This window comes from Hordeum vulgare, chromosome 6H (assembly GCF_904849725.1).
Source record: "Hordeum vulgare subsp. vulgare chromosome 6H, MorexV3_pseudomolecules_assembly, whole genome shotgun sequence".
NCBI classification, from domain to species: domain Eukaryota; kingdom Viridiplantae; phylum Streptophyta; class Magnoliopsida; order Poales; family Poaceae; genus Hordeum; species Hordeum vulgare.
This window is the reverse complement of record NC_058523.1, coordinates 541,595,672-541,608,609: the sequence shown is the minus strand read 5'-3', so window position 1 is coordinate 541,608,609 and position 12,938 is coordinate 541,595,672. Positions and strand designations below refer to the sequence as shown.

The 12,938-nt window shown below is 40.4% G+C and overlaps 1 protein-coding gene across 1 annotated transcript; it reads left to right on the top strand.

The window, feature by feature from the left end:
• Positions 1-8,860: 8,860 nt before the first annotated feature.
• Positions 8,861-12,420, top strand: LOC123404015 (two-component response regulator ORR31-like). Its single transcript, XM_045097923.1, has 5 exons — positions 8,861-9,024; positions 9,887-10,045; positions 10,143-10,550; positions 10,907-10,980; positions 11,389-12,420. The coding sequence occupies exons 1-5, from the start codon at positions 8,910-8,912 to the stop codon at positions 12,136-12,138; spliced, it is 1,506 nt and encodes a 501-aa protein (XP_044953858.1). The 5' UTR covers positions 8,861-8,909; the 3' UTR covers positions 12,139-12,420.
• The last annotated feature ends 518 nt before the right edge of the window (positions 12,421-12,938 follow it).

Below are 12,938 nucleotides of genomic sequence, written 5' to 3'. Positions count from 1 at the left end.
GTTCTGTAACGACTTTGATAATCTCAAGATGATGTGCGGGCTCTATCTCTCGAAGATGCTTATAATGATAGGGTGTACGTGCAAGTGTTTATAGGGGTAATTGTATGCTTGTTTATATAAGCGACTTTGATTATATTATGGTTAAAAAAAGGAAGCTGTCTATTTTCTGTTTGTTTGAAAAAGAACATTTTTCTAGTTTTCTGTTTTTCCTTTTTCTTTTCTTATCAATTTTATTTTCCTTTTTTCTTTCTCTTTCCATGTTATTTTTTCTTTTCCTTCCAGTTACTACTTCCATTCTAAAATATCAGACTTTTGGTATGGAGCTGGTACATTTTTCCTTTTTACATTTCATGAACATGTTTTAAATCGGTGAACATTTTTGAATTCATGAATTTTTTAATACTCAGTTTTTTAAATGGTGAACGTTTTTAAGATTGGCAAATAATATTTTAGACATTTATGAACAATTTTCAAATCGTAAATATTTTTCAAGTTCGGAACATTTTTAAAATTGGGAACATTTTTTCGAACTCGCAAATATTTTTTGAATCGACAAACATTTCTTGTAGTTTGAGAACACTTTTTGGAATTGTGAACTTTTTGAAATTTATGAATTGTTTTTCAAATTGTGATTTTTTAAGCTCATGAGTATTTTTGGAAACTGTTGGGACGTAATAAAAAGATCGCCCTACCATCAACTAGGTATACTATGAAGATACAATAATAGTTAGGATCACGACTGTTAGAGTCACCAAGTTGCAATGAAAGAAGAACATGATGATGTATATCGTACTTAGAGGTCCTCAAACAATATATGAACGATTCCGCGAACCGTCCACAAACGGTCCCTCGAACTAGAGGTCGAAAGCATGACCTCTCTACTTGTTTGCAATCGCACGAACTTCACGATCTGGCAGCGCTTTGCTGTCCAGAGCTAATCGTCGCCGGAGAATTAGAGTGAGAAGACTAGAACCACAGTCGACTTCTAATTATGAGAATTAGAGTAACTAGACCTAGCTCTAATTAGTCAATTAGGACCAATTACAAATAGAACTAGAAAACTAGGAAAGGCTCCAAACATGTGTAAATAATAAAGTATATATAGGTTAGAGGGGGAGAAGAGGGCTGCAACCAAGGAGGGTCCCTCCTTCGGGCCTCGTCCTTGGGAAGAGTTGGACTCCTCTCTCTCTCCAATTAGTCTCCTTTCTTAAGGAAGGGAGGCGGAAAAGCCTCCCACTTGGGCCCTTCTCATCCAAATTGCCTTCCACCTCTTAATCATATATGGTCGGTTGATATTATATTAAATATAAAATTATTGTAAAAGCTTTCAGACCATTTTATATATAATTTAACAACCTTGAAAGCATTCTACACCTATATATTATTTATTGGTAATACCCGGTATTATCCGGTATTCTTGGGAACCCTTCTAGTGACCCCGAAATGGTTCCGGATCCTCTCGAAACTATTTTGAATATTAATAAAACAATTTCGCAAATATATTCTCATTACTCCCGTCCTAGCAACACTCGACAGATCGTGACTATCATAAGCTTGTGACAGGTTCGGTATTCATAGACATGAACGAAACCCCATCGTTTAATGACCAATAGAGGAACCGTGGACGTCCATATTGATCACTATGAGCACACAAGTGATATTCGAGTGAACCTTCGGTTATCATGTATCATTCCCTTTGCTTCACGATACTTTACAAAACCCGGGATATATCGATATCTTCCTAAGTCATCACATGCTCACTATATCATTATCCTCATTGCCGGTTTTGTTTTTCTTTCTCATTTTCGTATTCCAACATCCCCGTGACTAAGTCACCCGTGTCTGGTCAGGCGATGATTGATGCCGTCACATCGAGAGGGCCCTAAGAATACCTCTCCATCACCGGAGGAGTAAATACCACTCTCAATCAAGCTATCTAGTCCCTTGTCAAACTTTTCGATGAAGGTGTAAGTTGTTGTTTTGATCACCTAGTTACAGTTGACATTTGAGAAACTTCAAATCTGATCGTATAGTAGGAAGTGACCACGATACTCTCATGGTCGATGGAATATAAAACAGATGTTAATACTTCGTGTTATAACAACTGATTTTAGATGATATTTTCTTAAAGTATAACAAAAAGGGTTTTAGGTTGATTCAATATGAATGTTTTTCTAACATCACAATCTCAATGTTGTTCTAGGATGTTAGATTGTGTCGAATATTGTGTACAAGGCAGGCTACAGTTGGAGTCTGAGTAGTATTGTGTTTAGTTAGGATATGAAGCCATGTCCTAATAGAATAGCTGTATCCTTGACCTCTCATATATAGTGGAGGTAGATACACAATGTAACCTATGCCATCATAATAGCATATGCGTGCATGGGAAGCGGGCGACGTGTGCCGGCGTCCATGGCGGCCAGGGTGCGATATTGTGATGGTGTCACGGGGAGGAGCGCCCGTAGTCAGAGCCCGTGGATGTAGCCATATCGATAAACCTCGTTAACAAATCTTGGTATGATGCTCGTGTGTTTGCTTAATTCTCGGATGATCAACAATTATTCTAACAAGTGGTATCACGTCCTAGCTTGTTCGGAGGTCGTTGTGTTGATCTAGAGGTGAAAGTATCGTGCAAGAATCAGGCATCACCAAGATCGAAAAAACTGCATGGCGTCATGATCGCGTGGACAACGCCGAGTTGTGTACTTGGAGTTGGCGAGGTCGAGATGTGGCCCGGGGAGCTCGCAGTTGGGCCCAACAGTCCAGCAGGGTCGCGGGGAGGCAGTCCGAGCGGAAGGACGTGTGACTAACTAGTTAGCGAGCACTCCTTCGGAATCTTTCCAGCGATCACTCCCATGCGTCGTCATTCGGCGTTCGACGTGTTCTCAACTGTCGCCATGTGTCATGCTACGAGCGTTCCCTTCGGATTCATTTTCTTTATGTTTCCGTACGTGTTTTCGGCTTTTTAGATTCATTTTTCTTAGCTTTTCGATGATTTTTTTTCCAACTTTTTCTTTTTGCAAAACAACGCATTTTCTATTTATTTTTTTGTAAGAGGTATGATTTTGCTTTTCGAGAAGTACGTTTTGCATTCGGGAGCGACACGGCTGTGCCTTCCGGAAACGAAAAAAATCATTTTTTGGTTTTTTTTGTGAGAGGCATGGTTTTGCTTCCATGAAAGACACGGTTTTGCCTTTACGAGAGAAATGGCCGTGCCTCTCGAAAACGAAAAAAACGTGTTTTCTGTTTTTTTTTTGCAAGAGGCATGGTTTTGCGTTTGCGAGAGGTCATGCCTCTCGGAAATGAAAACAAAAATGTTTTTTTTTCCGATAGGCATGGCTTTGCTTTCCTCAGAGGCACGGTTTTGCTTCTCTGAGAGACACGATTTTGCATCTACGAAAGGCACGCTTGTGCCTCTCAAACACGGAAAAAACACGTTTTCTGTTTTTTTTGTGAGAGACACTATCTTGCTTCTGCGAGAGACACAATTTTATCTTTGCGAGACCCATGGCTGTGCCTCTCGAAAAAAAGTGTTTTCTATTTTTTTCCTATGACAAGAGGTATCGTTTTTTCGTCCGGTTTTTTTATGAAAAAAAGTTCATCAAAACTTATTAACATGAAATCTAATTTTAAAGATCCCAACGTAAGGAACCGAACAATGAAAACGGCTCGAGATTTGGACGCACAATTTAAAAGATAAAACCTTTTGAAAATACGGATCTACGAAAAAAATAAAAACTCTCAAGTCATGACAAAACATGCAATACGCCACTTGTCACAATTTAAAAAGGTGCGAGTGATCTTTAAAAAGAGTATTTTTTCATTAGTGATTTCGCCATTGATCTGTGCAGATGTTGGAGAACTCGTGCAATCGGAAACAGCAACAGTGGGATTTGTTTTGGAAACGAAAGGGGGCCGAATACATGAAGAGTTAGCTCTCGATTGTGTCCGGGCCGGACCGCTGGCCGTGCAAGCGCATGTTAAAAATGGGGAAGACATATTCATGATTGTAATCATTTTTGCTAATTTTAGCTTAATTTGATCTTGTATGTGAATTTTTTTATCTGAACTTTTTTATACCGTCATTGGCAGTGACGGTAGGTATACACATCCTACCGTTACAGACAGTGAAGATAGTAGTCGGATCAATGGGGATGGTTTCTTTGGATCAACGGAGTCAAACAACCCTATCATAGTTGTCTGTGGCGATAGGATGTGTATGACTACCGTTATAGCGGATGGCGATAGGAAAAAATGCCAGATTCAATTTTTCTTTTAAAAACAGGATCAGATTAGGCTAAACTATGTTAAAAGGATCAAAAGAGTGAATCGCCCGCCCGGAGGGACACGCAGAGACAGTCAAAACAGTGAATCGTCCGCCCGGAGGGACACGCAGAGGCAGGGAAAATGCAGATCAATTCAAGGCAAAGGAAACATCCATTGATACGCACGTCAAAAAAAAAAGCATCCATTGATACGTGATATACATCCATCGCAATTAGCAAGGGTTTGAGGCAAAAGCAACTAGCTTAGCATTCAGGGAGTTGAGCCAAGAGAGAGAGAGAGATCATGTGAAGGCCAATTTTTTGGTGATTGCTACTGGTACATGGGGGTGTATCTTCACATGTTTTGGTCGTGTACTTTGAGACGACGCGTGAAAAACCCAATTAATTTTCCGAGGTCAGTTATACAAAGAACCATGGCGTTATCAAGCACCAGTTTTGAAGTGAAGAAGTTCGAGGAAACTGAAAACTTTGGATTATGACAAATAAGGGTGACCGATTTGTTGGTACAACATGGATGCTTGAAGGTGTTGTGGAAAGTCATGCCAGCTAAGATGAAATTATCATGTGATGAGGACAATTTGCGGAAGATGATTTGGAAGCCTGGGTCGGACTAAACAGTCTGATGGATCGACACAAGTTGGTTGGTACAGAAGGTGGTGGTGGGATCAGCAAAGACGACATAGGAGGGTGACACTGGTGGTGACCGACTTCTGAGCGTGGAAACACGTGACGCAAGACCGAGGCTTGTGTGTCTCCGACAAGACTATGGTGCGAGGTTGATTCAAGGTGGTGTACACACGGAGCTTGAAGTCGACGGGGCGCGAGGGTGGACTGATCATCTACCATGGATTCATGTTGAAGGTGGAGCTGGATTGAGGGGCTACGGTGTAAGGATCCAAAGAATCAAAGCCTATTCAGCGGGAAAAAGCGAGTGCCACGTAGTTCGGACTGGAGCCCAGTGGTGTGATGGAAACGTGAAACTCATCATCGGTCGGTGAGGATCGGTGGTACTCTGCAGTGGGGTTGAGTGGTGTGGGTTAGCGACCCTTGAGACTCGACCGGGACAACAGCGGCTAGACACGGTCATAGCGACAAGGCGTGCGCGCGGTATGTATGGGACATGGAGACGGGCCAATGCTCTGGTGGTCATACATGTGGTGAGGCAACTAGGAATTTGACTTGGGACGACGATAAGCAATTGTGAGATTCCTTCAAGTTTTAGACAAGCGGTCAAGGAAGAGCGGTCATGTTGAGTTCAAGTAACTCTTATGTGTGGCACCCAATATGTGAGTTGTTCACTTTCACGCAGGTCAACGATTGATGTGTGATGGCATTGAATGGATACTCTGAAAGTTGGGAGTGCAAACTAGAGTATTGTGGAATTTAATTTCACTCAAGTGTTGACCGTGGTCAAGAAAAGAAGGGACTACAAGTTGTAGGTGGAGTCACATGGAGTCTTAGAGTAACAGCGATGCTCATGGGATAAGCTCAAGTCCAATGTACATGGAAGGTTGACTCATGGATGAATCCAAGGTTGTGGAGAATATTCGCCAAAGTGGAGTTTGTTAGAGTTGTGTTGAATATTGTGTATAAGATAGATTACAGTTGGACTCTAAGTACTATTGTGTTTAGACAGGATATGAAGACATGTCCTAATAGGACACTTGTATCCTTGACCTCTCGTATATAACAAGGTTGACACATGATGTAACCTATGCCAACATAATAGCACATGCCTGCAGGGGGATCCGACGACATGTGCCGGCACCCGAGACGTCCTGAGTGCGGTATTGTGACGGTGTACGAGGAGGAGCGTCCGTAGTCAGGCCCCGGGGATGTAGCCATATCAGTGAACCTCGTTAATAAATCTCACCGCCGTCCTCGTGTGATTGCTTGGTACACGGATGATTGACTATGCATCATGAATTTATTCAAACACTGGACTATCATTACGTTTAACGATATCATAAGATCCAGAAAACATGATCACAAACAACACTTGAGCAAGTTTTGGAGGCAAGACTAAAAATCTCTATTTATTCTTTTATCATTTCACACGTGCATATAAGTTTTTCGCTGAAACACATATTTCAGAATCATAGCAGTTATATCATAAAATATAAATTCTTAATTATGAATATGAAAATGTAATAATACAATAATATTGTCTCTAGGTAATATTTCCAGTAGAAACTTGAGGAAAAAGTGAAATTCACGAACATTTATCTGTTTTTACGAGCATGTTTTGAGATGCATGGACATTTTTCAAACTAACGACCATTTTTTGATCAAGGAACAATTTTTAAATCAATGAACTTTATTTAAATTTTGCAACCATTTTATAATTTCTATGAATGTTTTTGTAAAATCATCAATATTTTCAATTTGGGAACATTTATTTGTAAAACATTTCAGGAAAAGTCGATTTTTTAAATCTATGTTTTTTTACAATTCATGAAATTTTCTGAAAGCATGTTTTAATTTTGAAATTATGATTTTTTTACATACTGAACATCTTTTTCGAATTTAAGAATCATGAATAGCACTCAAAGTAAAATAAAACGAAAAACGAAAAAACAATGAAAGAAGCAAAACAGAAAAAGGGTATTGAAAACACTATGCTCGCATTCATGGGCCGGCCCATAACGTGCACGGAGAAGGAAGAGGGCTGCAAGTTTCCTGAATATCTAGCGCGTAGGTCACGGAATAGGGACTCCCCTGCATAAAAGCACATGCACCTCTACTCATTTATCCCTCTCGACACTTTCTCTCTATATTCATACAGATCTAGAGCATCTCTAGCAGATCCCTTAGCAGATCCTCTAGAAACACATGACTCCTCATTTGACTCCCCTAAAAGTACCTACAATCAGAATTGTGTAATCCGAGTTCCTATACGCTTGCGGATGCTCTCACGGGCAGTGACCAAATGGCCCTCAAATAATGGCATTTGCAACCGCAATCCTTATTTTCGGAACCATCAAATCCATGCAAAACACATGTATGCCAATCATTGTGGGCAAACATAGTTTACTCCACACAAATATAATTTTTTATGTAATAATACAAAATCCAAACATAGTTTAAACATAATTATTGTTCATAGTGCACAATTAATAATATAAAAGGCAAGTTTATTGGTTTCTTGTATGGACCCACATATGCTCCACAAGATCATCCAGAAGTTGCATATGCACGTATTGAGGTTGCAGTTGTCGATGCATCTACAGAAAGTTGGCGTTTGTCTCCGCCTCTTGTTCCAAGAGGGCAAGAGGCGGACTTGAACACCGTGCTTCTTAAAATCAAGTCGCACGAAAACCGTCTGAGGGACCAAACTTATCCAGTTTTGAAAGTTTAGGGACTGGGTTTTGTTGGTTTTAGAGTTGATGGACTATTTCTAAACGTTTGAAAATGTTGAGGGATGGAAAATATACTTATCCCTTGATAAATAGATAGATAGATAGATATATAGAACAGATAGAAGATGATAGATAGAAGATAGAATAGATAACAGAAGATAGATAATTAGATACATAGATAGACACAAGATATATTTTTTTATGTGTTGCGACTTAAGAAAAATAATATATAGGAGCAAACGTGTTAGGGACATGGTCGGATGGTTGGTTCTCGCATCTGTATCCGCAGACGAGTCTCGAGCAGTCCACGGACAAACATCATGTCTGTTTTAAGGGTCGGTGTTGGAGATGCCCTTACCGCCACTAGCTTTCCAACTTAGATTGGTTTTATATATAGCTTATGCAAATTTCAAACTGGATTTGTAGCTTGGTGTGTGTGGATAGGGACGTAGTGTTCCCTGTGGTAAAAATATGTACCTCTCCCTTTCTACAGATATGGGGCTCAATCTTACATGCTTCAAGAAATAGTACCTTATTACGTCGTATAAACCTATATACGAGTACAGTCGCTAGTATAAAAGTTGGAATCATGAGCACATAAATGATAGACATCCTAGGAAACAGATACGCATATGTTTATCATCGAAGACCTCTGAGGCTGAGCGTTTCGCTTGCAAACATCAGAAACGGAACGGAAGGCTTAACGTCAGTATGAGCTTCACTCAGTTGCAACCTGCCAAACAGGTTGGTTGGTCGTTGGGCAAAAGTCAACTCATTCTCCGGTTAATGCGGAGACGCCTCCGTCAACCACGATTTTGAACAGCGCATGCGTAAGCAAAATGAAACAGACTTGACGCATGGTCAGAACCATCTATCACTGGAGATATAATGCAGCCATACTCATTCATGAGACAGAGTATAGGAAATCTTCATCAGTTACAAATACAAGAAAATTGGAGTAAATGTGTTACCTTTTGTGAGCCTTTTTCTTGGTTGTTCACATAGTAGCACAATTGAAGTGATTAATAATGCATGCCGCCGGTAGACATTTGGCAAATATGAGTGCACATATGTCATCTTTAATTGTACATCATTATGTTACTCATATAACATTTGTTTGTCAGTTATTACTCGCCGGACCAACACCGTCCTCTTGCCCTACAAATACCCGCATCCAGTCGTCCCTGGTTCTATTCAAACAAAAATATAGCGACTAATTAAGCGAAATCTCTTTATTTGAGGTGGGTACGGCTCCTGTGGCACAATGGAGGAGGATTTGCTCACCTTCTTCCCTAATGGCATCCGGGCCTTGCTTGTTGATGATAACACGACATTTCTAAACTCGGCTCGCACGATGCTTAATCTGTTGCACTTCAAAGGTACTCCCTCCGTTTACAAATATAAGATCTTCTAACTTTTGTTCTGAATCAGATGTATACAGACATGTTTTAGTATGTTTGTTCACTTATTTCAGCCTGTATGTAGTAATTATTGAAAAATCCAAAACATCTTATATTTGCGAAAAGAGGGAGCATCAAATACTTCCTCTTGCTTTTATTAGATCTAGCAAGTCGAAAACGGTGTGGGATGCATGAGTTTCATTAAACAGAACCTCCATATATAGTCTTGGTTGAAGGAATCGTTTTATGTTCTTTCCATGTATTGTGTTTAATTCTTTGAGTTCTCCTTCTAAATGTTAGATCGTGTTTCCTTTTTCCAAAAGAGATGTTCTTTCTGTGACCAAACAATGTTCAAAACAATATTGTGAATACCTTGCTTTAGCTCCAAAGTATGCCTTTGAATTTTTGATGCAATAACTCGTTTGCGCGCCAAATTATCCTTTCAAAATTTTGACTTTGAAAAGAAAATCTTGATCCTGCTCTACCTTCTACTTAGGGTTGAATATATTGATTGTAATAGAGAACATTGTTTTCAGATTTATTTGTAGTGCGGCTAAAAATTACCATATTAATTATTTTGCCAAACAAATACCATATCAATTGAAGAAAAATAGCTAAATAAATAAGAAGCTTATTTTATGGCGCAAAATGATAGCATGAAGATACATGGAACTAGGGTATTACTTGCAAGGTCTCGGATATAAGGTTACCGTCTGTATTTCCCATCAAAAGTAGGACTTACAGTCACATAGGTAACGCAACAACTCTATTTGCACATGTACACGAGTTCCCCTAGTCTTTGACATTTTTATACCAAATTTTTGCATCCTTTGATATACAGTGGCTACATGCAAGACACCAACCGCAGCCTTACAGTTTCTCACAAAAAATCAAAAGGATATCATCGATGTCGTCCTTGTTGATGGCCACAGGGCATCAACATGCGGTTTCGACCTGCGCGCCATCATCGAGCGGGACCTCCACATCCCAGTCATCTATTGTAAGACCATAAATTACTGCAAGCATATACAGATCTAGTCAGTACCTTTTACATGTGTGTCTAGTCATGCAAGTAGAATAACTTTGAATTCATGCAGACATGTCGCTGGAAGACCCAATTCCCACCGGCGGGGATGATACCCTTTTCCGGATGGTGCAAGCAGCAACATTCATCATCAGCAAGCCGCTCGACGCATCCGAGTTGAGCAGCCTTTGGAGGGTCATTGCCTACCGTAGATTGGCTTGGGACATGAGGAAAGTTAATGGCCACAACGGTCATGACAAAGGCAAACATGCATATCCCTCCTTGGTTGGAGACAATGGGGACGACGACAATGAGATAGAGTCTTGTGTCCACTTCAAGGTGGTTCGGGTTCGCACCCAAACTAAGAAACAGACCCATGATCCCCATGGAGAAGGTTCCCCTAAAACCCACAAACACAATGTCGTGTGGTCACCGCTCCTCCAAGAAAAGTTTAAATGTGCCGTCGAAGACATGGGCATCGGTACGTGCCTAATCCATTGGAGATAGAGTATCCCCCTCTCTAATCTCTACACTAACTGTATTATATATTATGTTAAAAAAAAACTGTATCATATATTTTTTCAGTATGCACACAGTTGTCCGATATTTATCAAATGGTTGATTATATTTTGACAGAAAAAGATTAGTCACCACAACTAAGTTAAACACACGATACATGCTAGTGTTTAATTTAGAACACAAAATTTTGTTATAGAAAGGATTGAAAACTTGGCCTATTTTTTACTGCAATAGTACATTTACTGAGGAAAACAATATTTTTTTCCTAAGACTGATAATTTAGGACTAAAAGGTTGTTTGCTTTGATAAATCAATTAGGATACCCAAGCAAGATACTGGAGCACATGAACGTGAAAGGCCTAAAAAGGCACCACGTGGCTAGCCACTTACAGGTGGGTCGGGTTCTTCCAAAGTCATTTAGGAGTAGTCATTTGCACTCCTGCATCATAGAAAAAGGCTTTACTGATTTGCAGTTTTCTTTCGTTTTGTCTCGATGCATATGTATGTATATATCGACCTTTTGCATGTACTGTTCTAGCGATATATAGTAGACTTTTCCCAACACCTAAAGAATTTGCAAGGTGCATACTTATGTGTTAACTGCATCCTTGTAACATTAATGCTTCCTAATTAGAGTGCTAGTTCTAGAACCTAAAAGATCCAAGGTAAATACCTCATACTAACTGCTTTTTTTGTATATTATTGTTTCATAACACCATTCTAGCTTCTAGATGAAAAATTAAAGACATCGTATTAATTCTTTGACCATGACTTTCTTTGATATCTATCCATCGACGCAGAAATACCGTGCGAAGCTTCAAATGAAGAATGACACCTGCAACACCTCCAATAGGTGCCCGCGCTTAGGCGACCGCCCTCCACAGGCGACCCATCAGCCGCAGACGTCCTCCGTCGCTAGAGCCTTGAACATCTCTGCCCCTGTCCCGGCATCGTGGCCTTCGTCATCCCAACAACAAACTGTCGAGGATGTCTTCAGCAACATTGCACCGATGGACGCGCAAACAGAGGGGCAGCCTTCCTCCAGCACCAACCCAAATACCTTCCAACCGTTGTTCTTCGGGCCATTTTCTTACCAAGGCCCGTCTCTCCAAGCACCAGACACGCCACCGACGCAATATGCGGGTGATCACGTCAATGCAGCTTCGCACTGTCGTACTGGTTCTCTTGTTCCCGAGTCTTTTGATGCAGAAATTGAAGCTTTCTTTGATAGCACTGGACCGACAATGGAAGCATGTGAATACGGTGCCGCCGCCGGGACATTTGTGCCGCCTAACCAGGCTCAGGCCATGGCTTCAGTGGAAGAAGAGATTGCGATGGTGGCAGAAATGATGGCCGCGCCATCAGACGTTGAACTTGCCATGCAATCATATGAAGCAACCGACCTGAATACAGATGATCAGTTCATGTTTCCTCTAGAAGCACTTCAGGGGCTGGACATACCGATGAACATCGACGATAGGATCACTGATGACGGAGCTATGAGATGGCTCAATGGCGAGGGCGACGTCCAAGACTATGATTTCTCGTAGACAACAAATAGCTTCCATGACAACATAAGTGAGGAAGAGGAATAGTTTGGTGCATAAGCGGCCAGTGCAAGTAGTAACCTATGGCTAACTACATATATGCATCTGGTTATGGTAGACAGGATAATGGAACAACTTTTATGTTCACATATCCTTCTTATATACTCCCCCTGTAAAGAAATATAAGAGCGTTTAGATCATTAAAAATGATCTAAACACTTTTATATTTCTTTAAATAAGAAATACTATGTATCCTTACTAGATGTAAGTGTTTGTTAGTTTAGTCCGAATGTCTGAAACTGTTCTCTTTTTGCCCATACTTTACTTGAAATCTATTCCAGCAATTCCTCAACTCAAATAAAATATAACTCTTCATGTGTCTGAATGGTGACAACTTTTCCCACACAATGGTCAGAACCTATCGGTTCCTGCTTTGTCGGGGTTCAGTGGTGCTCGAGCTGGCGCGAAATTATTTGATTTTTTCTATGAACACGCATACACATGTATAATACTAGGTATGAGCAAAATTTCATAACAGTATACCTTCACATGTGGCGAACAAAAAAAGACATATGTGTTTCCAAAACGGGCCAACTTTTCTGTTACTGGGCCGGAATTATGTTTCTTTGTACAGTCTACAAATGAGAAAAACTGTCACGCCTTCGAACCTAACAGATCTAAGTTTTCATGTTTTTTTAAAACTTCTAAATATGTACTGTTAAAAAAAACCAAACTCCATGGAGCTCGGTCACCACTCGGATGGGTGGTCCATTCTCTCTCCCTCTCATTCTCCAATTGTTTGT